General features: G+C 43.2%; 1 protein-coding gene across 3 annotated transcripts in view; it reads left to right on the forward strand.

Moving 5' to 3' along the window:
- The window catches only part of LOC135551938 (serine/threonine-protein phosphatase 6 regulatory ankyrin repeat subunit A-like), a 58405-nt gene that overhangs the window by 216 nt on the left and 32090 nt on the right, over nucleotides 1-26099 (forward strand). Inside the window, exons 1-2 of one of the 3 annotated variants that reach the window (XM_064983230.1) lie at nucleotides 13698-14133; nucleotides 23691-23774. The exons of 1 other annotated variant lie outside the window; for it this stretch is intronic. In XM_064983230.1, coding sequence (XP_064839302.1) covers nucleotides 13942-14133; nucleotides 23691-23774 — 276 coding nt within the window. In that variant the 5' untranslated portion in view covers nucleotides 13698-13941. Of the gene's footprint in view, nucleotides 1-13697; nucleotides 14134-23690; nucleotides 23775-26099 lie in introns of those variants that run through there. One more of the 3 variants, XM_064983231.1, reaches the window with a different exon arrangement.

The raw sequence follows: 26099 nt of genomic DNA on the forward strand, positions 1-26099 counted from the left end.
TTGTGGGCTAATTAGCAACTATCCTAGTTAACGTTACTGAAAGAAACCGCTTATCGTTTAGCTAAATTAGCCTACATTTGGGTCGTTTGCATAAAGTAAAAACGACTCGAAACTTATAATTAGCTAGCTAGCTATATATTTAGCCGAAGTTAAAGCCTGGTAGATATGTAAGTTATATTGCTTTAGCCAACTTATTTTTGCCAGAAAATTAGTTTGTCAAAGCATAGCTACATGGAAAGTCACCTGGCGTCATGACAGAACTCTCAGCTGGTCAGCAGCAGGTGTAAAGTCCAAAATGGGTGTTTGCACGTGAGTGTATCCAAAGGTCCTTGACACTCTACAAGTTGTTTTAGTGTACTGCTCACTCACAAGAGCATGCACCCTCTGTCTGCCAATATCCTTCCAATATACACACACTTGCCTTAACACTCCCTGTCTGTTATAGTAGGCTAGTCTATTCTCCAGTTCCTAGGGTATTTTGATTCTTCTGAAATGTGTTTTTAGAAATACACACACCCGTGTCAATTTTAGCATGTAAATCTTGGTGGGGCAAACTCAACAACAAAAAATATCGATGCATGCCAGCAAAGCCACAATACTAACGGTGACAAACGGCGCCCACAAACTGTTCATTAAGGCTTATTTACTGCCTTGTAAAAAAACAAAGCGGATTTAGCACACTTCAAATCACTTTTTATTGGTCACATGGTTAGCAGATGTTTTTGCGAGTGTAGCGAAATGCCTCTGCTTCTAGATCTGAGAATGCAGCATTATCTAATAGGTAATATCTAACAAATTCCACAACAAAACCTAATACACACAATCTAGTGAAGGAATGGGATAAGAATATATAATATATGTGGATGAGCAGTGACAGAGCGGCTAAGATGAAATAGATAGTATAGAATAGATAATGTAGGATAGAGTATATACACTGCTCAAAAATAAAGGGAACACTAAAATAACACATCCTAGATCTGAATTAATGAAATATTCTTATTAAATACTTTTTTCGTTACATAGTTGAATGTGCTGACAACAAAATCACACAAATTGTCAATGGAAATCAAATTTATCAACCCATGGAGGTCTGGATTTGGAGTTACACTCAATATTAAAGTGGAAAACCACACTTCAGGCTGATCCAACTTTGATGTAATGTCCTTAAAACAAGTCCAAATGAGGCTCAGTAGTGTGTGTGGCCTCCACGTGCCTGTATGACCTCCCTACAATGCCTGGGCATGCTCCTTATGAGGTGGCGGATGGTCTCCTGAGGGATCTCCTCCCAGACCTGGACTAAAGCATCCGTCAACTCCTGGACAGTCTGTGGTGCAACGTGGCGTTGGTGGATGGAGCGAGACATGATGTCCCAGATGTGCTAAATTGGATTCCGGTCTGGGGAACGGGCGGGCCAGTCCATAGCATCAATGCCTTCCTCTTGCAGGAACTGTTGACACACTCCAGCCACATAAGGTCTAGCATTGTCTTGCATTAGGAGGAATCTAGGGCCAACCGCACCAGCATATGGTCTCACAAGGGGTCTGAGGATCTCATCTCGGTACCTAATGGCAGTCAGGCTACCTCTGGCGAGCACATGGAGGGCTCCCCAAAGAAATGCCACCCCACACGATGACTGACCCACCGCCAAACCGGTCATGCTGGAGGATGTTGCAGGCAGCAGAACATTCTCCACGGCGTCTCCAGACTCAGTGTGAACCTGCTTTCATCTGTGAAGAGCACAGGGCGCCAGTGGCGAATTTACCAATCTTGGTGTTCTCTGGCAAATGCCAAACGTCCTGCACGGTGTTGGGCTGTAAGCACAACCCCCACCTGTGGACGTCGGGCCCTCATACCACCCTCATGGAGTCTGTTTCTGACCGTTTGAGCAGACACATGCACATTTGTGGCCTGCTGGAGGTCATTTTGCAGGGCTCTGGCAGTGCTCCTCCTGCTCCTCCTTGCACAAAGGTGGAGGTAGCGGTCCTGCTGCTGGGTTGCTGCTCTCCTACGACCTCCTCCACATCTCCTGATGTACTGGCCTGTCTCCTGGTAGCGCCTCCATGCTCTGGACACTACGCTGACAGACACAGCAAACCTTGCCACAGCTCGCATTGATGTGTCATCCTGGATGAGCTGCACTACCTGAGCCACTTGTGTGGGTTGTAGACTCCGTCTCATGCTACCACTAGAGTGAAGGCACCGCCAGCATTCAAAAGTGACCTGCAGAACCACTCCTTTATTGGGGGTGTCTTGCTAATTGCCTGTAATTTCCACCTGTTGTCTATTCCATTTGCACAACAGCATATGAAATTTATTGTCAATCAGTTTTGCTTCCTAAGTGGACAGTTTGATTTCACAGAAGTGTGATTGACTTGGATTTACATTGTGTTGTTTAAGTGTTCCCTTTTATTTTTTTTGAGCAGTGTATATATCTCGCATTACTTATCTCATATGTGAACATTCTTAAAGTGGTATTATTAAAGTGCCTAGTGTTTCATTTATTAAAGTGGCCAATGATATCAAGTCTAGGTGGGCAACTGCCTCTCTGTGCTAGTGATGGCTGTTTAACAATCTGATGGCCTTGAGATAGAAGCTGTTTTTCAATCTCTGTCCCAGCTTTGATGCACCTGTACTGACCTTGCCTTCTGGATGATAGCGGGGTGAACAGGCAGCAGTTCGAGTGGATATTGTCCTTGATGATATTTTTTGCCTTCCCATGACATTGGGTGTTGTAGGTGTCCTGGAGGGCAGGTAGTTTGCTCCCAGTTATGCGTTGTGCAGACCTCACTACCCTCTGGAGAGCCCTGCTGTTGTGGGCGGTGCAGTTGCCGTACCAGGCGGTGATACAGCCCTACAGGATGCTCTCGATTGTGCACCTGTAAAAGTCAGAGGGTTTTCGGTGACAAGCCATATTTTTTTCAGCCTCCTGAGCTTGAAGAGGCACTGTTGTGCCTTCTTCACCACACTGTCTGTGTGCATGGACCATTTCAATTTGTCAGTGATATGTACACCGAGGAACTTTCCAGCTTCTTCACTGCTGTCCCGTCGATTATGGATAGACTTGCTTAAACAAATGTGGTTTCTACTGACTATGGCATAAGTGGATAACGAGCGCATAAGAGCCAATCTGTAATTTTGATTATAAACTGGGTGGTTCACGCCCTGAATGCTGATTGACTGAAAGCTGTGGTATATCAGACCGAATACCACTGATATGACAAAACATTTATTTATAATGCTGTAATTGCATTGGTAACCAGTTTATAATAGCAATAAGACTCCTTGGGGGTTTGTGGTATATTGCCAATATACCATGGCTAAGGGCTGTATCCAGGCACTCTGTGCTGCGTCATGCTTAAGAACAGCCCTTAGCCATGGTATATTGCCCATATACCCACACCCCCTCGGGCCTTATTGCTTAATTAAGACATTAATGAGCTAGGACGGATGTAGTCAATATAACTATTTGTTCAGCACTTTTGAAATGTACAGAGACAGAATTCAGAACATGGGCCGTTCTTACAGTATTCTCCCAGTACATCAAGTCAGAACCATAGGATAAATAAAGGGGACATATAAACAGACAATGAAAGCTCTTACAATATTCAATGATTACATTTCCCTAAAACAGGCTATAGTGCACCACCAAGTCAGAACAGTAGGCTGCATTGTGAGGGGGAAAGGGAACAATTTATTAGGGTGAGGAACATGGGCTATGAACAGCTTACCACAAAACATACACAGCATATTACATCATTTTTGCAGCAGCATACAAGACATTTTTGGACTCACCTTGATGTACTGTATTCACTTCAACAGTAATATGGCATGGTGGTCCTTCGTGGGCAAATTTGGTCATCAAACTTTGGCATCAAAGTTTGGCATTCTCTGGATTTATGGTGCTTTCAAGACAACTGGGAACTCTGGGAAATAAACAAGGTTGAATCATGACGTCGGTGATCTTCAGGTCGGAGCTCTAGAAAAGGCCTGAGTTCCCAATTTGGAATACAGAGTTGGATGACTTGTTTTTTTTCCCACAGAGTTCCCAATTGTCTTGAACTCACTGAAGTCTGAGATTTCCCAGTTCTGAGTTCCCAGTTGTTTTGAATGCGGCAGAAGTCATGATGGATTGACAACATGGCCAATGTTGAATGTTTATCCTTTTAAGCTTGGAAAAGAGACCCTTAAACCGAGAGGTGGACCACACACCCACTCCACTGAATAGCTGACTGGGGATTGCTTGCAGTTAGACACTGATTCCTTCCAAACCACTCATTGTTGAATTTGCCATTTCGTACTGATACGTTTTATATATAATTTCTCTTTATAAAATGATTTGCCATTAGATTGTCGACTTGATTCATGATGATGACTGCTAGCTTGGTAGCTAAGATTTTGAAAGTATGATGTTGACATGATCAGTCCAATCAAAGCTACGGTATATATAACGTGATTTCATGTAATTTTATCTGTGCCCAATGACCTTGAGCCTTCTTGGATGGGCACTTCTAATATAACTCTATGGCAGCACCCAAGGGGCTTGAATTTTCTAGCTCTACCTGTACATTTTGCAGTGACGTAATGTCCCCATGACTGACAGAGTACTGAGCCAATCACGGTGCAACTAGAGAACATTACCAATCCCCTGACTCAAATGTACAGTAAATGTAAACATTCATAAATGAACAGTAAACTCACAAAAGTTTCAAAAGAAAATAAACATTACAAATGTGACCGATCGGCTCGATTCGGTCTTATGTAGCAAAATTTGAAATTGTGTTTTTTACATTGGACAAATGTTGAGACTCTAGAAAATCGTATATCATACACTACAGTTGAGGAACAATGGGAAAGTAATTATGCTTTGAAAGTTGATAGACTTGTAAACCCACTTTTGAGAAAATGGCCCTGGGAATGTTTTGGTAAACCTACTGGAGAGCTTTTTGTCTACATCTATTCAGCTTCGTTCACACCCTGTTTAACCTTAGCCCCACCCATCTCTTTAAAGATTCACGTGAGGCCATGTGCTAAACAGAGTGAGTAGTGTACTAAACAACCAAATATTTCAAGACTAAACGCAGTTGTTGCAGTGACATCATGAACACTCACAACCATGGATGAACGATTCTCCCTCTGTCACGGGTGCCATGGTTTCCCTTAGTTTGAAGATGTATAACACACCAGAATTTTTCCATCTCCTTAGCTATCATACTCTGCTTCGAGTCTTCTTGGGTATGACGCGACAAGCTTGGCACGTGCAATTGGGGATTTTCTCTCATTCTTCTTTGCAGATCCACTCAAGCTCTGTCAGGTTGGATGGGGAGCATCGCTGCACAGCTATTTTCAGATCTCTGCAGAGATGTTCGATCGCGTTTATGTCCAGGCTCTGGCTGGGCCACTCAAGGACATTCAGAGACCCGAAGCCACTGCTATGCTGTCCTGTTGGAAGGTGAACCTTCGCCCAGTCTGAGGTCCTGAGCTCTCTGGAGCAGGTTTTCATCAAGGATCTTTCTGTACTTTACTCTGTTGATCTCTCCTTCGATCCTGACTAGTCTCCCAGTCCCTATCGCTGAAAAACATCTCCACAGCATGATGCTGCCACCACCACGCTTCACCGTAGGGATGGTGCCAGGTTTACTCTAGATGTGCATGCCTTTCCAAATACAGACAGGATCTGTGCCTTTCCAAATCATGTCCAATAAATAGAATTTACCACAGGTTGACTTCAAGTTGTAGAAACATCTCAAGAAATAATGTTAATAATTGTTTTTTATTTTTAATACATTTGCAAAAAGGTATAACCTGTATTTGCTTTCTTGTTATGGGGTATTGTGTGTTGATTGCTGAGGTTTTTTTTTATTTAATCCATTTTAGAATAAAGCTGTAATGTAAAAAAAAATGTTGCAGGTCGCAGTTGCAAATGAGAACTTGTTCTCAACTAGCCTACCTGGTTAAATAAAGGTGAAATAAATAAAAAGGGGTCTGAATACTCTCCGAAGGCGCATAGGATTTTCCCACGGTTGCTGTTCACCCATATCCCTCGATTTTTGTTATTGGGTTCAGTCCTTGGTTCCAAATATTGGGGAAGATGCCAGAGCTGAGGATGATGTTATTGAGTTGAAGTATAGGCAATTGGGATTTGTGGTAATTTCATCAACCCCACAGGCCTTTTTGGTTTGGAGGGTTTGTATTTTTTTGTATTTGGAGAATCCAGTGGGATATGGTAGACTTTAATAGCTAATTCTAAGTTTTGTAAATGATCATGTATATGTTTTTGTTCTTTGTTATAGAGCCCCAAAAAATTGAGAAGTGATTTATCCATACATCTCCATTTTGTTTGTTTAGTGTGTTCCAATAACATTGAGATGATTTCTGACAAGCTTTTCCTTATTTTTTTCATATTGTATTTCTCTACTGTTTGTTGAATTCTTAGTGCCTTCAGAAAGTATTCATACCCCTTGACTTGTTCTGCATTTTGTGTTATAGCCTGATTTCAAATTGGATTAAATATATTTTTATCACCCATATACACACACTACACCAAAGTGAAAACATGTTTTTAGAAATGTATTCACACCCTTTTTCGATGACACTACTCACTCCAAATTGAGCTCAGGTGCATCCAATTATTTTTGTTATCATCCTTGATGTCACTACAATTTGATTGGAGTCCACCTGTGGCCAATTCAATTGTTTGGACATGATTTAGGTCCCACAGTTGACAATGCATGTCAGCAGAATCTATACCATGAAGTCCAAGGAACTGTCTGTAGATTTCTGAGATACTATTGTGATGAGGCACATGTCTGGGGAAGGGTATAAAACTAGAGTGGAATTACCCAGACTCTGTCTAAAGCTTGCCGTCCGAACAAACTGAGCAACCGGGCAAGAAGGACCTTAGTCAAGTTGATGACCAAGAACCCAATGACCACTCTGACAGAAATACAGAGATCCTTGGCGGAGATGGGAGAACCTGTCAGAAGACAAACAGTCTCTACAGCACTTCACCAATCTGGGCTTTCTGGGAGTGGCCAGATGGAATCCAGTGCTGAGAAAAAGGCACATGACATCACGCCTGGAGTTTGCAACAAAGAAAGGCATGTGAAAGACTGATGATAAAGCAAACGATTCTATGGTTTGATGAGATAGAAATGTAACGCTTTGGCCTGAATAAAAAACACAATGTCTGGAGAGAACCAGGCACAGCTCATCACCCGTCTAACACCATCCCTACCGTGATGTATGGTAGTGGCAGCATCATGCTCTTGTGATTATTTTCTGTGGCAGAGACTGGTAAGGATAGATGGAACAATGAATGGAGCCTAATATAGGCAAATCCTTGACTAGAACCTGCTTCAGAGTGCAAACAACCTGGGAGACTGGAATGTAAAATCTTTGGCAAAAGTTAATGACCCCAAACATACACCCAAAGCAATACTGTGAATGTCTTCAGAACAAGGATGTGAAAGTTCTTCAGTGGCCCAGCTAAAGCCCAGACTTAAATCCCTTTGAAAATCTGTGGAAAGACTTGAAAATTGCTGTTTACTGCCGCTCTCCATCTAACCTAACCCCCCTAGATTTGATGTCCATGCCCCTGCGTTAATTGAGTTAGCATAATCAGAAAATCCCCATAAAAATATATTAGTTTAAGCTAGAGATCTGATGCGTCTCAATCCGCAGATGTCGCACTTCCGCATCTACGGTAAAAGGTGTCAGCTAGAACAGTGTTTGTCAGACCATGAGACAGAAGACCGATTTTCGGGATGTCTGTAGCGTCCGAACGGTTTGGCCTACAAACTATACTGAACAAAAATACAAACACTATGTAAAGTGTTGGTCCCATGATTCATGAGCTGAAATAAAAGATCCTAGAAATGTTCCGTATGCACAAAAAGCTTATTTCTCTCAAATGCACAAATTTGTATTTCATCCCTGTTAGTGAGCAGTTCTCCTTTGCCAAAATAATCCATCCACCTGACAGGTATGGATATGAAGAAGCTCATTGAACAGCATGATCATTACACAGGTGCACATTGTGCTGAGGACTATAAAAGGCCACTCTAAAAGTGCAGTTTTGTCACACAACGCAATGCCACAGATGTCTCAAGTTTTGAAGGATTGTGCAATTAGCATGATGACTACAGCAATGTCCAACAGAGCTGTTATCAGAGAATTTAAGCCGCCTCCAAAGTTGCCCGTATGTTCAACCGGCCTCGTGTATGGCGTTGTGGCAACGTTGTGAACAGAGTGCCCGGCGGTGGGGTTATGGTATGGGCAGGCAGGCATAAACTATGGACAACGAACACAATTGCATTTTATTCATGGCAATTTGAATGCACAGATACCGTGACAAGATCCTGAGGCCCATTGTCGTGCCATTCATCCTCATCACGGCAACATGTCTCAAGGATATGTACACAATTCATGGAAGCTGAAAATGTCCCAATTATTCCATGGGCTGCATACTCACCTGACATGTCACCCATTGAGCATGTTTGGGATGCTTTGGATCGACGTGTACGACTGCGTGTTCCAGTTCCAGCCAACTTCGCACAGCTGTTGAAGAGGAGTGGGACAACATTCAACAGGCCACAATAAACACCCTGAGCAACTCTATTCCGAAGGAGTTGTATCGCGCTGCATGACGTAAATGGAGTTCACACCAGGAACTGGTTTTATTTTTTATTTTATTTTTTTAAGTAACTGTGACCAACGGATGTGTAACAGTATAACTTTAAATCGTCCCCTCGCCCATACCCGGGCACGAACCAGGGACAGTCACCCACGAAGCACCGTTACCCTATGCTCCACAAAAGCCGCGGCCATTGCAGAGTAAGGGGAACCACTACTTCAAGGTCTCAGAGCAAGTGACGTCACCGATTGAAACACTATTTAGCGCGCACCACCGCTAACTAGCTAGCTATTTCACATCTGTTCGAGATGCATATCCGTATTCCCAGTCTTGTGAAATCCATAGATTAGGGCCTAATGCATTTTAAATTGACTGATTTCCTTATATGAATCATTGAAATGGTTTAATGATGTGTTTATATTTTTGTTCAGTATATTATGACCCCTCTATGGAAAGATTAGACTCACGAACACATTTTGCTCCAAAACATCCCCCCCCCCCCCCCACACACACACACAACCGTCTTGGGACTTGTCTGAATTTGGCACAGCTGATCTGCCAACTTTTGTCTGTAGCGTCCGACCAGTTTGGGGTACACACTAATATGACCCCTCTCTCACGAACACGCACATGTTTTTCTCTATGATGCTCACAAGACTCATCTGAAGGTCCCCAGGTACCATTTGAAAAAATGAATGGAAGTACAGTGAATCTATTGAGACTGTTTAGTGCCAAAAACAAGGGGTTAAATACTTGTCAAAAAGATAATAAAAATGAAAAATCCTGATCTTAGTGCATTCGGAAAGTAGTCACATCCTTTCCCTTTTTCCACATTTGGTTATGTTACAGCCTTATTCTAAAAGTGGTTAAATGTATATTGATGAGGACCCATCTACGCACAATACTCCATAATGACAAAACAAAAACAGGTTTTGGGATATATTTTTCTTCGCACATTTTTTTAAAAGATATATATATATATAAAGTATTTAGATCATTTGCTAAGAGACTCAAAATTGAGCTAATTTGCATCCTGTTTCCATTGATCATCCTTGAGATGTTTCTACAACTTGATTAGAGTCCAACTGTGGTAAATTCATTTGATTGGACATGATTTGGAAAGGCGCACACACGTCAGTATGTATAAGGTCCCACAGTTGACAGTGCATGTCACAGCAAAAACCATGAGGTCGAAGGAATTATACGTAGAGCTCCAAGACCTGATTGTGTCGAGGCATAGATCTGGGAAAGGGTACCAAAAAAATGTCTCCATTATTGAATGTCCCCAAGAACATCATCATTCTTAAATGGAAGAAGTTTGGAACTACCAAGACTCTTCCTAGACCTGGCCGCCTGGCCAAATTGAGCAATCGGTGGAGAAGGGCCTTGGTCAGGGAGTGGACCAAGAACCCAATGGTCACTCTGACAGAGCTCCAGAGTTCCTCTGTGGAGACGGGAGAACCTTCCAGAAGGACAACCATCTCTGCAGCACTCCACCAATAAGGTCTTTACGGTAGAGTAGCCAGACGGTTGACACTCTTAAGTAAAAAGGCATGTGACAGCCCGCTTGGAGTTTGCTAAAGGACTCTCGGACCATGAGAAACAAGATTCTCTGGTCTGATGAAACCAAGATTGAACTCATCTGCCTGAATGCCAAGCGTCACTTCTGGAGGACACCTGGCACCATCCCTACGGTGAAGCGTGGTGGTGACAGCATCATGCGCTGTGGATGTTTTTCAGCAGCAGGGACTGGGAGACTAGTCAGGATCAAGGGAAAGATGAATGGAGCAAAGCACAGAGCGATTCTTGATGAGATCCTGCTCCAGAGCCCTCAGGACCTCAGACTGGGACTCATTCCACACCTACTCAATTGGGTTGAGGTCAGGTGATTGTGGAGGCCAGGATGCAGCACACCATCACTCTCCTTCTTTGTCAAATAGCCCTTACACAGCCTGGAGGTGTGTTGGGTCACTGTCCTGTTGAAAAACAAATGATAGTCTCGCTAAGCACATCAGATTGGATGGCGTGTCGCTGCAGAATGCTGTGGTAGCCATACTGGTTAAGTGTGCCTTGAATTCTAAATAAATCACTGCCAGTGTCACCAGCAAAGCACCATCACACTTCCTCCTCCATGCTTCACGATGGGAACCACACATGTGGAGATCATACATTCACCTCCTCTGCGTCTTACAAAGACACTGCAGTTGGAACCAAAAATCCTAAATTTGGACTCATCAAACCAAAGGACAAATTTCCACGGTCTATTGTCCATTGCTTGTGTTTCTTGGACCAAGCAAGTCTCTTCTTATTGGTGTCCTTTTAGTTGTGGTTTCTTTACAGCAATTCAACCTTGAAGGCCTGATTCACGTGGTCTCGTCTGAACAGTTGATCTTGAGGTGTCTGTTGAACTCTGAAGCATTTATTTGGGCTGCAATTTCTGAGGCTGGTAACTCTATTAAACTTATCTTCTGCAGCAGAGGTAACTCTGGGTCTTCCTTTCCTGAGGCGGTCCTCATGAGAGCCAGTTTCATCACAGGGCTTGATGGTTTTTGCGACTGCACTTGAAGAAACTTTCAAAGTTCTTGAAATGTTCTGAATTGACTGACCTTCATGTCTTAAAGTAATGAGGGACTGTTTCTCTTTTCTTATTTGGGCTGTTCTTGCCATAATATGGACTTGGTATTTTACCAAATAGGGCTGGCTTCTGTATACCACCACTACCTTGTCACAACACAACTGATTGGCTCAAATGCATTAAGAAGGAAAGAAATTCCACAAATTAACTTTTAACAAGGCACACCTGTAAATTGAAATGCATTCTAGGTGACTACCTCATGAATCTGGTTGAGAGAATGCCAGGAGTGTGCAAAGCTGTCATTGAGGCAAAGGGTGGCTACTTTTTAAGAATCTCACATATAAAATATATTTTGATTTGTTAAACACTTTTTCGTTACGACATGATTCCATGTGTTATTTCATAGTGTTGATGTCTTCACTATTATTCTACAGTGTAGAACATAGTAAAAAATGAATGAATAAACCCTGGAATGAGTAGGTGAAACAACTTTTGACTGGTACTGTATATATTTATTTCCTGGTCGTTTTTATACAGTATCTCTCTGATATAGGACAGACACTTCAGAACAAACTTCCTTTTCACATTTTTTTTGGGGGGTCCTATCTGCTGTTCCATGTAGTGAATATTTTATTAAATACATTTGTATGGGCTAATAGTTGTAATGCCCCCCCAAAAGTTGAGGGGTATGAATACTTTTGAAGGCACTGTAGATCCTCTAGATGGCGTCTGGTAGCTCAACTTCCTCCCTGTGTGTGTGTGGACAGATGACCTTTATTACGAACACAGAGCAGGAACAATATATCTAATAACTCATGGCCTTTCTGACTTCCCAACCATCCATATTCCAAAACACAAGTTTGTCAGTTTTCAAGCCTCAGAAGCAGAAACCCAAATTGCATTGATTGATGCAGGACTGTGTGTGGATGTGTTCACATGAGGCTGGAGCTGGTTGTTCCTATGTTACTGAATACCAATACTTACCTGTTGCCGTGGGTGTGTAGGCCTTGGGTGTGTTTGGGTACGTGTGAGCATCCGTGTGTGAATGAGTCTTACATTACAAACACACACAGAGTCCTGTGAGTAAGCATGCCTGTTCTCTCTCACACACATCTCTTTACCTACCCATTCACACCTCTTTGCTATTACAATCCAAAGTGGGCTCCGATGCATCCTATTTCTTTTGATCATCAGTGAGATGTTGCTATATGTCAGTACACCCTTATGGGACAATGTTTCCCAGAATAGACATGTTCTGTGGTTCTTCTAACTGGTGCTGTTTTTCTGCAAACAGCCCAAATCTGGTGCTGGTAGCCCCTCCGATGTCTATACCATAGAGACAGACTGGGGACACAGACTGGTCATATGATTTAGATCTGCTCTATTGCAAGTCTTCCAACACACACACACAAAGCAAAGTGGGAGAATGCATGCACACTCGCACACACACTGATTTAATGGGGTTTTGTGGCTAGACTAGAATGCTCCTCTAGGCTCTCAGGCTCTGCCTCCCATATGAAAACAGTTACAATAGACACACACACACTGCTCTAGTTGTCTTGCCAGTTTGTTCCAGTTTTTATAACGAGGGAATAGGGGAAGCTCAGCCACCAATGCACCAATGGGGTTACTGGCATACACACACACACACACACACACACACACACACACACACACACACACACTGGCATACACTTCTCTTTAAGTTCTGTGAGAGGGATAAAGCCTCTCTTCTCCTAATGGAGAACACAGCAGAGCCTTTGTGCCTGAATAAAAACACCGACCAGTACAAACCAGTACAGACCACTACAGACCAGCAGTACAGAAACTATGGACCAGACCAGTGCGGACATAATTACAGACCAGTTACATAGACCCCAGCAAGGTGTCCACCATAGACACCATTAAGGACCAGTGCAGACCACTATAAAACAGTACAGACCACTATAGAACAATACAGACTTCTACAGTGTTGACCAGTACTGCTGCACCAGATCCAGGATGTGACCTTTTTGTCAGTGCTTGTCTGTCTGGACTGAGAACAGGAGGATAGCTGACTGACTGCTGAGCTACCTACCTACTGCTAGCTGTCCCCTCGCTCTCCCTCTCCCCTCCCCCTTTCACCATACCCCATCCCCTTTTTCTCTCCATCTCTCGCCCCCTCCCCCTTCTCTCTCTCTCTCGCCCCCATTCTCTTTCTCATCTCTCTCTCTATGACAGCGCTGGTTTCAGCAGCTTTCTGAATAGAGCAACAAATACACACAGCTCCGGCTCACAGCATTGTCCTCACTAATCATAGGGCCTCTGTGTGTATGTGAGCGTGTGTGTTTGGCTACAGCAGCACAGGCGGCAGTGGTATATGTAGCTTCCTGTGTGCTAGCCAGTCAGATCAGTCTGCCGCATGCCGCTGCTGCCATTATACTGAGGAATCCCTAGCCACTGTGTGTCGAGAGAGAGAGAGAGAGAGAGAGAGAGAGCGCGTGCGTGAGGGAGAGGGAGCTGCCTGACTGCCAGACTGCTGTAGCTCGGTAACAGTGGAGGACATCGAGAGGACAGAGCTGCTTTCAGCTTGGATTATATTATACCCCAGGAGCTGCACTGTTACAGTGGGGGGGCTGGTGTGTGGAGAAGGGGTACAGTGTGTTATTAAGAGAACGAGGGCAGTTGGAACTACAGAGCCGTGTGTGTATGTGAGCGGTACAATGTGTGTGTCTGTATAAGGGGGGTACGTTGTATGTGTGTGTTAACGATGCGGTCAGAGCGTGCGAGCCGTGTGTGTATCGTGGTGCTGGAGGAGGAGGAGGAGGATGAACATTCCTCTCCTCCTCGTCCCTCTCCTCCTCACCCCTCTCCCCTCCTTCACCCCAAACCCTCTCCGGACCGCAAGTCCCATCATGCCGTATGTCGCAGATCTCAGGAAGACAAGGTGAGACTGAGGGACCACCTCCGCTGTTTTGGTTGGCTGTGGATTAGCCTAACGTTTTTGCCAGGGTTAGAGATGCACTTAGCTTGTGAGTGTTTTGAATAGAATCATTTATTGTCCTCGAGAGGGAATCTGTCATGCACAATTTAAATAGCACCGGCAAAACAATACAGATGCGTATACTGCACAGCACACACAATATAAGGTTGAATGTTGCTAATAGAGAACTATGCACCAATCCTTTAGCTAGTGTTTGGTTATGGCTCGTGTAATGATGTTTCAAACATCATTGGTAGTGATAGTGATAAGGTAGTGATAAGGAAGATACTGGCTGCCAGTAGCAGATTTACATTTGTAGTTTTGATATAGGCTTAACATTTTGCATAGTCCTCTGCATAATGAACTACATTTGTTAAAAGAGACCCAACCAATGTGACTGCAGATCCAGTATGGAATTTTAGATAAGAGGTTAGAACCTGCCACTAAAGATTTCTCAGACACAGATGAAGCCTAGTCCTGGGCTAAAAAGCTATTTAAATGGGGACTCCATTGACTAGCCCATATAGCTTTAGATGGGAAGTTAGAGAATTGCCTATAAGAGAGAAGAATAGGAGTGTTGTTGGTTCTTGTCTTTGTAGTCAGTCAGTGTCATAATTAGAATGGCCTGTACAGACAGATACTAACATGTCTCACTGTTATATTGTTATTTATAGCCAGAAAATGATAGCTATGCTTTGAATGAAATAACCCCATGTTAAACATTGGTGGTACCTGCCGTGTGTGTGAGGCACGTCTGTGTACTAATCACAGTCAGTATCAGGCATCACCATGCTCTCCCACACCTGCAAAAGGAGGGAGTGAGAGGTGAATGGATGGAGGAGATTCATTCACCCTTTCTCTCTCTCTCTCAATAAGGACTCCTCAGACAGAAGCCTTCATTCCTCTTTTACACTCCTTCTCTCCTCAGACCAGCTGGTGTTTGACAGACCAGGTGGCCAGGTTGTGTTTTAACCCCTCACAGCCTAGCTGGCTTTCTGTTGCAGACACACAAGGGGCAAACAGAGTGATGTGGCTAATGTGTGTGTGTGTGGAGGGGGGACCTTTCAGAGAGTGCGTGTCAGGCACGTGTGTGTTTGTGAGTGAATTCTTTTGGGCTTTGCAGCTGCCAGTGTCATAAAAGTAACCCCCTTCCCATATACACTGACTGACCCCTCCCCCCGCCTGTACTCCTGCTATGCCAGACACCTGAGAAGAGGGGGAGGTTTAGTGGGGGGTGCTGACTGGCAGAGTTGGTTTTAGGATCAGAATGGATTGAGGGGGTTTATAGAAAAACATGGGGACTGTGGTCCAGTATGCTGTTTGATACACACAACTCACTACTGTAGCCCAGAATGAAGCTGCTGTAGGGCAATTCCACTGTACCGAAATGATGCTTTGTCTAAAAGTTCACTTTAAAATGTATTCCAAACCAAAAACATTGATTTCAAAGTTTAACAAACCATACAACTCCATGCACAAGGACTACTTTGAACAATTTACACAGAAAATTTAACAAAAACACATATACTGGAAGAACTGTGCAGATGCAAAGTTTGGTAACAGAATTAGAGTAATCTCCCTCAGTTTATGCGACCAGGTTTGCCATAAACTCAGCTCCGAATTGAAATGAAAACATACAGTGCCTTCAGAAAGTGTTCATACCACTTGACGTATCCCATATTTTTTTGTTACAAGCTGAATTCAAAATGGATGACATAAAAAACATCTCACAATGCCTCATAATGAAAAAGTGAAAACATGTTTTATAGAACATTTTGCAAATGTATTGAAAATTAAATACAGAAATATCTAATTTACATAAGTATTCACATCCCTGGGTCAGTAAATGTTAGAATAACATTTGGCAGCAATTTACAGCTGTAAGTCTCTAAAAGCTTTAAAAACCTGGATTGTACAATATTTGTACATTATTCTTTAAAACATTGTTCAAGTGCTATCAAGTTGGTTGTTGATCATCGCTAGACAGCCATTTTCAAGTCTTGCCATAGATTTTCAAGCCGATTTTTAAGTCCACTGTAACTTGGCCACTCAGGAACGTTAAATGTCATCTTTGTAAGCATCTCCAGTGTATATTTGGCTTTGTGTTTTAGTTTATTGTCCAGCTGAAAGGTGAATTTGTTTCCCAGTGTCTGTTGGAAAGCAGGCTGAACCAGGTTTTTCTCTAGGATTTTGCCTGCATTTTGCTCTATTCCGTTTCTTTTTATCCCAAAAAACTCCCTAGTCCTTGCCTATGAGAAGCATACCCATAGCATGATGCAGCCACCGCCATGCTTGAATACCAGTCAAAAGATTAGACACATCTACTCATTTTAAGGGTTTTTCTTTATTTTTACTATTTTCTACATTGTAGAATATAATAGTGAAGACATCATAACCATGAAATAACACATATAAATCTAAATATATTTGAGATTCTTCAAAATAGCTACCCTTTGCCTTGATGACAGCTTTACACATTCTTGGCATTCTCTTGGCATTCTCTCAACCAGCTTCGTGAGGAATACTTTTCCAACAGTCTTGAAGGAGTTCCCACACATGCTGAGCACTTGTTGGCTGCTTTTCCTTCACTCTGCGGTCCAACTCATCCCAAACCATCTCAATTGAGTTGAGGTCGGGTGATAGTGGAGGTCAGGTCAGCTGATGCACCACTCCTTCTTGGTAACCACCTCATCACACTCCTTCTTGGTCAAATAGCCCTTACACGGCCTGGAGGTGTGTTTTTGGGGTCATTGTCCTGTTGAAAAACAAATGTTAGTCCCACTAAGCTCAAATCAGATTGAATGGCGTGTCTCTGCAGAATGATGTGGTTTTTGCCTTGAATTCTAAATAAATCACTGATAGTGTCACCAGCAAAGCACCATCACACCACCACCTCCATGCTTCACGGTGGGAACCACACATGCGGAGATCATCCGTTCACCTACTCTGCATCTCACAAAGCCACTGCAGTTGGAACCAAAAATCTCCTCAAATTTGGACTCATCAGACCAGATGACAGATTTCCACCGGTCTAATGTCCATTGCTTGTCTCTTTGCCCAAGCAATTCTCTTTTTCTTCTTCGTGTCCTTTTAGTTGTGGTTTCTTTGCATCAATTCAACCATGAATTCACGCAGTCTCCTCTGAACAGTTGATGTTGTGTCAGTTACTTGAACTCCATGAAGCATTTATTTGGCCTGTGAGGTGCAGTCAACTCTAATGAACTTATCTTCTGCAGCAGAGGTAACTCTGGGTCTTCCTTTCCTGTGGCGGTCCTCATGAGAGCCAGTTTCATCATAGCGCTTGATGGTTTTTGAGACTGCACTTGAAAACATTAAGTTCTTGAAATGTTCTGAATTGACTGACCTTCATGTCTTAAAGTAACGATGGACTGTCGTTTCTCTTTCCTTATTTGAGCTGTTCTTGCCATAATATGCTTTGACCACCAGATGACAGAAAGAGGGGGGGGGGGCAGTTGTGAGCTGAACATAACAGTATTCCAGTGGACTGTACTGGTAACCCAACTGTGGTTTGTGACTACTATGTTTTCCCATTGTAGCCAATTCAATTGCAGTAATTCCGTTACTGATTTGTTACAAAATATTGAGTTTTATTCACTTAATAATTCATAAACAAACTTCAGATCAGTCAAAACTATAACAAATTAGTAGGTCTACCTTTACCTTATTCTACCTCATGAGGAAGAGAAATGAGAAAATATCTTAAAGATGCAGAGCATTTGGAAGTATTCAGATCCCTCGAATTTTTCCACATTTTGTTAGTCTTATTCTAAAATGTATTAAATAAAAAAATAAAAAATCCTCATCGATCTTCACACAATAGTGTGAAATGTGTGCAAATTTAAAATAAATAATACCTTATTGACATACATTTGAAGTCGTAAGTTTACATGCACTTAGATTGGAGTCATTAACTCGTTTTCCAACCACTCCACAAATTTCTTGTTAACAAACTATAGTTTTGGTAAGTCGGTTAGGACATCTACTTTGTGCTTAACATAAGTAATTTTTCCATCAATTGTTTACAGACCGATTATTTCACTTATCATTCACTGTATCACAATTCCAGTGGGTCAGAAGTTTACATACACTAAGTTGACTGCGCCTTTAAACAGCTTGGAAAATTCCAGAAAATGTCATGGCTTTAGAAGCTTCTGATAGGCTTATTGACATCATTTGAGCCAATTGGAGGTGTTCCTGTGGATGTATTTCAAGGACTACCTTCAAAATCATTGCCTCTCATTGTTTATACGCAAGTATAAACACCATGGGACCACGCAGCCATCATACCGCTCAGGAAGAAGATGCGTTCGATCTCCTAGAGATGAACGTACTTTGGTGTGAAAAGTGCAAATCAATCACAGAACAACAACTAAAGGACCTTGTGAAGCTGCTGGAGGAAACAGGTACAAAGGTATCTATATCCACAGTAAAACGAGTCCTATATCGACAACCTGAAATGCAGCTCACCAAGGAAGAATCCACTGCTCCAAAACTGCCATAAAAAAACGGACTACGGTTTGCAACTGCACATGGGGGCAAAGATTGTACTTTTTGGAGAAATGTCCTCTGGTCTGATGAAACAAAAATAGAACTGTTTGTCTATAATGACCATTGTTATGTTTGGAGGAAAAGGGGGATGCTTGCAAGCCGAAGAACACCATTCCAACCGTGAAACACGGGGGTGGCAGCATCATGCTGCAGGAGCGACTGGTGCACTTCACAAAATGGATGGCATCATGGGACAGGATAATTATGTGGATATATTGAAGCAACATCTCAAGACATCGGTCAGGAAGTTAAAGCTTGGTCGCAAATGGGTCTTCCAAATGGACAATGACCACTAGCATACTTCCGAAGTTGTGGCAAAATGGCTTAAGGACAACAGTCAAAGTATTGGAGTGGGCATCACAAAGCCCTGACCTCAATCCCATAGAAAATGTGTGGACAGAAATGAAAAAGTGTGTGCGAGCAAGGAGGCCTACAAACCTGACTTAGTTACACTAGCTCTGTCAGGAGGAATGGGCCAAAATTCACCCAACTTATTGTGGGACGCTTGTGGAAGGCTAGCTGAAACATTTGCACCAAGTTGAACCATTTAAAGGCAGTGCTACCAAATACTAATTGAGTGTATGTAAACTTCTGACCCACTGGGAATGGGATGAAAGAAATAAAAGCTGATAAATATCATTCACTCTGCTATTATTCTGACATTTCCCATTCTTAAAATAGTGGTGATCCTAACTGACCTAAGGCAGGGAATTTTTACTAAGATTAAATGTCAGGAATTGTGAAAAATAGAATTTAAATGTATTTGGCTAAGGTGTATGTAAACTTCCGACTTAAACTGTAAGTATTCAGAACCTTTGCAATGTGACTTGAAATTGAGCTTGGTGCATCCTGTTTCTATTGATTTCCTTGCGATGTTTCTACAACTTGATTGGAGTCCACCTGTGATATATTCAATTGATTGGACATGATTTGGACAGGAACGCACCTTTCTATACAGGGTCCCACTGTTGTCTGCATTTCAGAGCCAAAACCAAGCCATGAGGTGGAAGGAACTGTCCGTAGAGGTCCGAGACAGGATTGTGTCGAAGCACAGATCTGGGGAAGGGCACCAAAAAATGTCTGCAGCATTGAAGGTCCTCGAGAACACAGTGGCCTCCATCATTCATAAATGGAAGAAGTTTGGAACCACCAATACTTTTCCTAGAGCTGGCCACCCAGCCAAACTGAGCAATCGGAGGAGAATGGCCTTGGTCGGGGAGCGAACCAAGAACCCAATGGTCACTCTGACAGAGCTCTAGAGTTTCTCTGTGGAGATAGGCGAACCTTCCAGAAGGACCACCATCTCTGCAGCACTCCACCAATGTTGGCCTTTTTATGGTAGAGTGGCCAAACGGAAGCCACTCCTCAGTAAAAGGCACATGACAACCCGCTTGGAGTTTGCCAAAAGGCAACTAAAGGACTATGTCCATCAGAAACAAGATTATCTGGTCTTTTGAACTCTTTGGCCTGAATACCAAGAGTCACATCTGCTGGAAACCTGGCACCATCCCTACGGTGAAGCATGGTGGTGGCAGCAACATGCTGTGGGGATGTTTTTCAGTGGAAGGGACTGGGAGACTAGTCAGGATCGAGTGAAAGATGAAGACAACTCATGAGGGGCTTCGGGACAAGTCTCTGAAAGTCCGTGAGTGGCCCAGCCAGAGCTCTGACTTGAACTCGATCGAACATCTCTGGAGAGACCTGAAAATAGCTGTGCAGAGATGCTCTCCATCCAACCTGACAGAGTTTGTGAGGCTCTGCAGAGAAGAATTGGATAAAATCCCCAAGTACTGGTGTGCCAAGCTTGTAGCGTCATACCCATAGAACTCAAGGCTGTATTCGCTGCCAAAGGTGCTTCAACAAAGCACTGAGTAAATGGTCTGAATACTTAGGTAAATATATTTCATGTTTTTGCTATATCATTATGGGGTACTGTGTGTGGATTGTTGAGGGGGGAAAACGATGTAATACATTTTAGAATAAGGCTGTAACGTAAAACAATTTGGAAAAAGTAAAGGGGTCTGAATACTTTCAGAATGCACTGTACAATAACAAAGTATATGGACACCTGCTCGTCGTACATCTCATTCCAAAATCATGGGCATTAATATGGAGTTGGTCCCCCTTTGATGCTGTAACAGCCTCCACTTTTCTGACATTGCTGCAGGGACTTGCTTCCATTCAGCCACAAGCATTAGTGAGTTTGAGCACTGATCTTGCGTTCCAATTAATCCCAAAGGTGTTCAATGGGGTTGAATTCAGGGCTCTGTGCATGCCACCCAAGTTCCTCTACACAGATCTCGACAAACAGTTTCTGTGTGGATCTCGCTTTGTGCACAGGGGCATCGTCATACTGAAACAGGAAAGGGCTTTCCCAAAACTGTTGCCACAAATAATTGTCTGGAATGTCATTGCATGCTGTAGCGTTAAGATTTCCCTTCACTGGAACTAAGGGGCCTAGCCCAAACCATGGAAAAACAGCCCCAGACCATTATTCCTCCTCCACCAAACTTTACAGTTGGCACTATACAGTCAGGCAGGTAGCATTCACCAAACCCAGATTAGTCCGCCTGACTGCCAGATGGTGAAGCGTGATTCATCACATTTCCACTGCTCCAGAGTCCAATGGCGGTGATCTTTACACCACTCTATGCGATGCCCGGCATTGTACATGTTGATCTCCGGCTTGTGTGAGGCTGCTCAGCCATGGAAACCCATTTCATAAAGCTCCCAACAAACCATTCTTGTGCTGACGTTGCTTCCAGAGGCAGTTTGGAACTTGGTAGCAAGTGTTGCAAAGATGTTTTATGCGCATTGGCACTCGGTGGTCCCGTTCTGTGAGCTTGTGTTGCCTACCACTTCGCGGCTGAGCCGTTGTTGTTCCTAGACGTTTCCACAATAACAACACTTACAGTTGACCGGGGCAGCTCTAGCAGCGCAGAAATTTGATGAAATGACTTGTTGGAAAGGTGACAACTGTGCCGCGTTGAAAATCAGAGCTCTTCATTATGGGCCATTCTACTGCCAATGTTTGTCTATGGAGATTGCATGGCGGTGGTCTCAATTTTATACCCTGTCAGCAACAGGTATGGCTGGAATAGCCGAATCCACTCATTTGAATGCGTGTCCACATGCTGTATGTTGGTTACTAGTAACAGAAAGGTGCAAGGTAATGTTTCTTAAACAGAAGGATAATAATTTCTCCCAAACTATACTGAACAAAAATATAAATGCAACATGCAACAATTTCAAAGATTTTACTGAATTACAGTTCATATAAGGAAATCAGTCAATTGAAATTCATTAGGCCCTATGGATTTATATGACTGGGAATACATATATGCATCGGTTGGTCACTGATGCCTTAATGTGACCAGCATTTGCCTCATGCAGCGCAATATCTCCTTCACATTGAGTTGATCAGGCTGTTGATTGTGGCTTGTGGAATGTTGTCCCACTCCTCTTAATTTGTTGTGTGAAGTTGCTGGATATTGGCGGGAATTGGAACACGCTGTCGTTCACGTCAGTCTAGAGCATCCCAAAAAATGCTCAATGGGTGAGAATGCAGGCCATGGAAAAACATTGACATTTTCAGCATCCAGGAATTGTGTACAGATCCTTGCAACATGTAGCTGTGCTTTATCATGCTAAAACAGGTGATTTCAGCGGCTGAATGGCACGATAGTGGGCCTCAGGATCTCGTCACAGTATCTCTGTGCATTCAAATTGCCAAAGATCAAATGGACTTGTGTTTGCACTCTGTTCACAAAGTTGACGTCAGCAAACTGCTCGCCCACATGATGCCATACACGTGGTCTGCGTTTGTGAGGCCGGTTGGACATACTGCTCGCCCACATGATGCCATACACCTGGTCTGCGTTTTGTGAGGCCGGTTGGACATGCTGCTCGCCCACATGATGCCACACACCTGGTCTGCGTTTGTGAGGCCGGTTGGACATGCTGCCAAATGATCTAAAACGACGGATGCGGCTTATGGTAGAGAAATTAACATTAAATTCTCTGGCAACAGCTCTGGTGAACATTCCTGCAGTCAGCATGCCAATTGCACGCTCTGTGGCGTTGTGTTGTGTGACCAAACATATTTTAGAGTGGCCTTTTATTGTCCCCCACACAAGGTGTAATGATCATGCTGTTTAATCAGTGTCTTGATGGATTATCTTGGAAAAGGAGAAATGCTCATTAACATGTACGTAAACAAATTTGAGAGAAAAAAGCTTTTTGTGTGGAACATTTCTGGGATCTTTTATTTCGGCTCATAAAAAATGGGACCAACACTTTACATGTTGCGTTTATATTTTTGTTTAGTGTAAGTATAATTGTTGATATTCGTTGCCAGAGGTCTTAAAAAAATGTTTTTTTTAGTACTTATTCTGGTAGATGTCAAAAACCACTGTTTGACCAGAGATCAAAGCCTACACTTATAGCTGTGGGAAATGTTTGATTTTTTTTTTATATGCCTTAATATCTCAAATATAGACTCTTAGCTTTTTGCTCCTATGACCTTCAGATGTTGGTGCTCATGGGTCCCTTTAGATGAAAAAGCCCCGTCGTAATTGTCAGCATGTAAACAAACTGTAGTAACGTTAGCAAGCAGGATGTTAACAGGTTCTGTCTTGTTAGTCATCTCGCCAAGTCATTCAGAGGAAAATTATCTAGCACCTTTCCATCTCTCTCTCCAGTTTTCTCACTATCTATTCTTTCCATTGTTTGCTCTTGTTGTCTCTCTCTCTCACTCAAATTCAATCTGCTGTCATTGGCATGAATGAAAGTCAATGTTGCCAAGGTGAAGAGATGCACCTAAATATTATGAAAACAACAGCGACAACAATAATAATAGTAGCTATAATACTAAATAATCAAAAATAAATATTATTTTTACACACACACACACACACAGTGAATGATAGTTCTCTCTGTGTCCTCCCATACAGCCCTCTCTGCTGAAAGCCATCTTCAGTGTGGACCCTAATGAAGTCCGCTCCCTCATATTCAAGAAGGAGGATGTAAACGTACAGGTAACATTACTGTACACACACACAGACAAAAGTCAGTCAGTCCATAAGCATCTCTTGCTCTAAATTGCTTGCAAATCCATCCTCTCCTCATCTCCTCTTCACCCTTCATCTGCAATGATTGTCAAAGACTTGACAGGTGGAAGCTCATCATTAGGCAGGCTTTCCTGGTCAGTTCTCATCATTAGGCAGGCTTTCCTGGTCAGTTCTCATCATTAGGCTGGCTTTCCTGGTCAGTTCTCATCATTAGGCAGGCTTTCCTGGTCAGTTCTCATCATTAGGCAGGCTTTCCTGGTCAGTTCTCATCATTAGGCTGGCTTTCCTGGTCAGTTCTCATCATTAGGCTGGCTTTCCTGGTCAGTTCTCATCATTAGGCTGGCTTTCCTGGTCAGTTCTCATCATTAGGCAGGCTTTCCTGGTCAGTTCTCATCATTAGGCAGGCTTTCCTGGTCAGTTCTCATCATTAGGCAGGCTTTCCTGGTCAGTTCTCATCATTAGGCAGGCTTTCCTGGTCAGTTCTCATCATTAGGCAGGCTTTCCTGGTCAGTTCTCATCATTAGGCAGGCTTTCCTGGTCAGTTCTCATCATTAGGCAGGCTTTCCTGGTCAGTTCTCATCATTAGGCAGGCTTTCCTGGTCAGTTCTCATCATTAGGCAGGCTTTCCTGGTCAGTTCTCATCACTAGGCAGGCTTTCCTGGTCAGTTCTCATCATTAGGCAGGCTTTCCTGGTCAGTTCTCATCATTAGGCAGGCTTTCCTGGTCAGTTCTCATCATTAGGCTGGCTTTCCTGGTCAGTTCTCATCATTAGGCAGGCTTTCCTGGTCAGTTCTCATCATTAGGCAGGCTTTCCTGGTCAGTTCTCATCATTAGGCTGCCTTTCCTGGTCAGTTCTCATCATTAGGCTGCCTTTCCTGGTCAGTTCTTTCAGGTCAGTGCATTGAAGGACAGGAAGAGAGGACAGACTTTTTAGAAAATTGAGGAATAGCCAATGTGTCTGTACTCTCGGTCTCTTACTAAATCAATGTTGAGAGGCCAGAGTCTTTCAGGCAATCAATCAGGTAAGGGTAGGTTAGTTCCTTCTTTTCAACTCCCTTTCTGTTCAGCCCTCTCTCTTTCCCTCTCACTCCCCCGTCATCCCTCCCTCTCACCCCCACCCTCATTCTCTCCCTCTCTCCCTGACGTCTTTTCTCCCCCCCCCCCGTCTCTATATTGCTGGGGTCATCAGAGACATTTTGGTCTGTTTGAGTCAGCAGTTTTCAGTCTGACCTATTACAGGCCTCCCTCTCCGACATGTGACTTTGTTTACGACCTACGTTACTCCCCTGATTGCCCTCTGCTACATGGAGAGAACAAGAGATGGAGGGAAGCAGAGAAAGAGAGAGCGAGTGAGTTAGACCGGAGGGGGAGGGCATGGAAGGGAGTGAGAGAGAGCTGGAATTGATTGTTCCATCCATCCAGATTGACTAGCGTGGTTAAATCAAATCAAATCAAATTTTTATTTGTCACATACACATGGTTAGCAGATGTTAATGCGAGTGTAGCGAAATGCTTGTGCTTCTAGTTCCGACAATGCAGTAATAACCAACAAGTAATCTAACTAACAATTCCTAAACTACTGTCTTATATACAGTGTAAGGGGATAAAGAATATGTACATAAGGGTATATGAATGAGTGATGGTACAGAGCAGCATAGGCAAGATACAGTAGATGGTATCGAGTACAGTATATACATATGAGATGAGTATGTAAACAAAGTGGCATAGTTAAAGTGGCTAGTGATACATGTATTACATAAGGATGCAGTCGATGATATAGAGTACAGTATATACGTATGCATATGAGATGAATAATAAGTAACATTATATAAGGTAGCATTGTTTAAAGTGGCTAGTGATGTATTTACATCATTTCCCATCAATTCACATTATTAAAGTGGCTGGAGTTGAGTCAGTGTCAGTGTGTTGGCAGCAGCCACTCAATGTTAGTGGTGGCTGTTTAACAGTCTGATGGCCTTGAGATAGAAGCTGTTTTTCAGTCTCTCGGTCCCAGCTTTGATGCACCTGTACTGACCTCGCCTTCTGGATGATAGCGGGGTGAACAGGCAGTGGCTCGGGTGGTTGATGTCCTTGATGATCTTTATGGCCTTCCTGTAACATCGGGTGGTGTAGGTGTCCTGGAGGGCAGGTAGTTTGCCCCCGGTGATGCGTTGTGCAGACCTCACTACCCTCTGGAGAGCCTTACGGTTGAGGGCGGAGCAGTTGCCGTACCAGGCGGTGATACAGCCCGCCAGGATGCTCTCGATTGTGCATCTGTAGAAGTTTGTGAGT

Source organism: Oncorhynchus masou, chromosome 13 (assembly GCF_036934945.1).
Source record: "Oncorhynchus masou masou isolate Uvic2021 chromosome 13, UVic_Omas_1.1, whole genome shotgun sequence".
Taxonomy (NCBI): domain Eukaryota; kingdom Metazoa; phylum Chordata; class Actinopteri; order Salmoniformes; family Salmonidae; genus Oncorhynchus; species Oncorhynchus masou.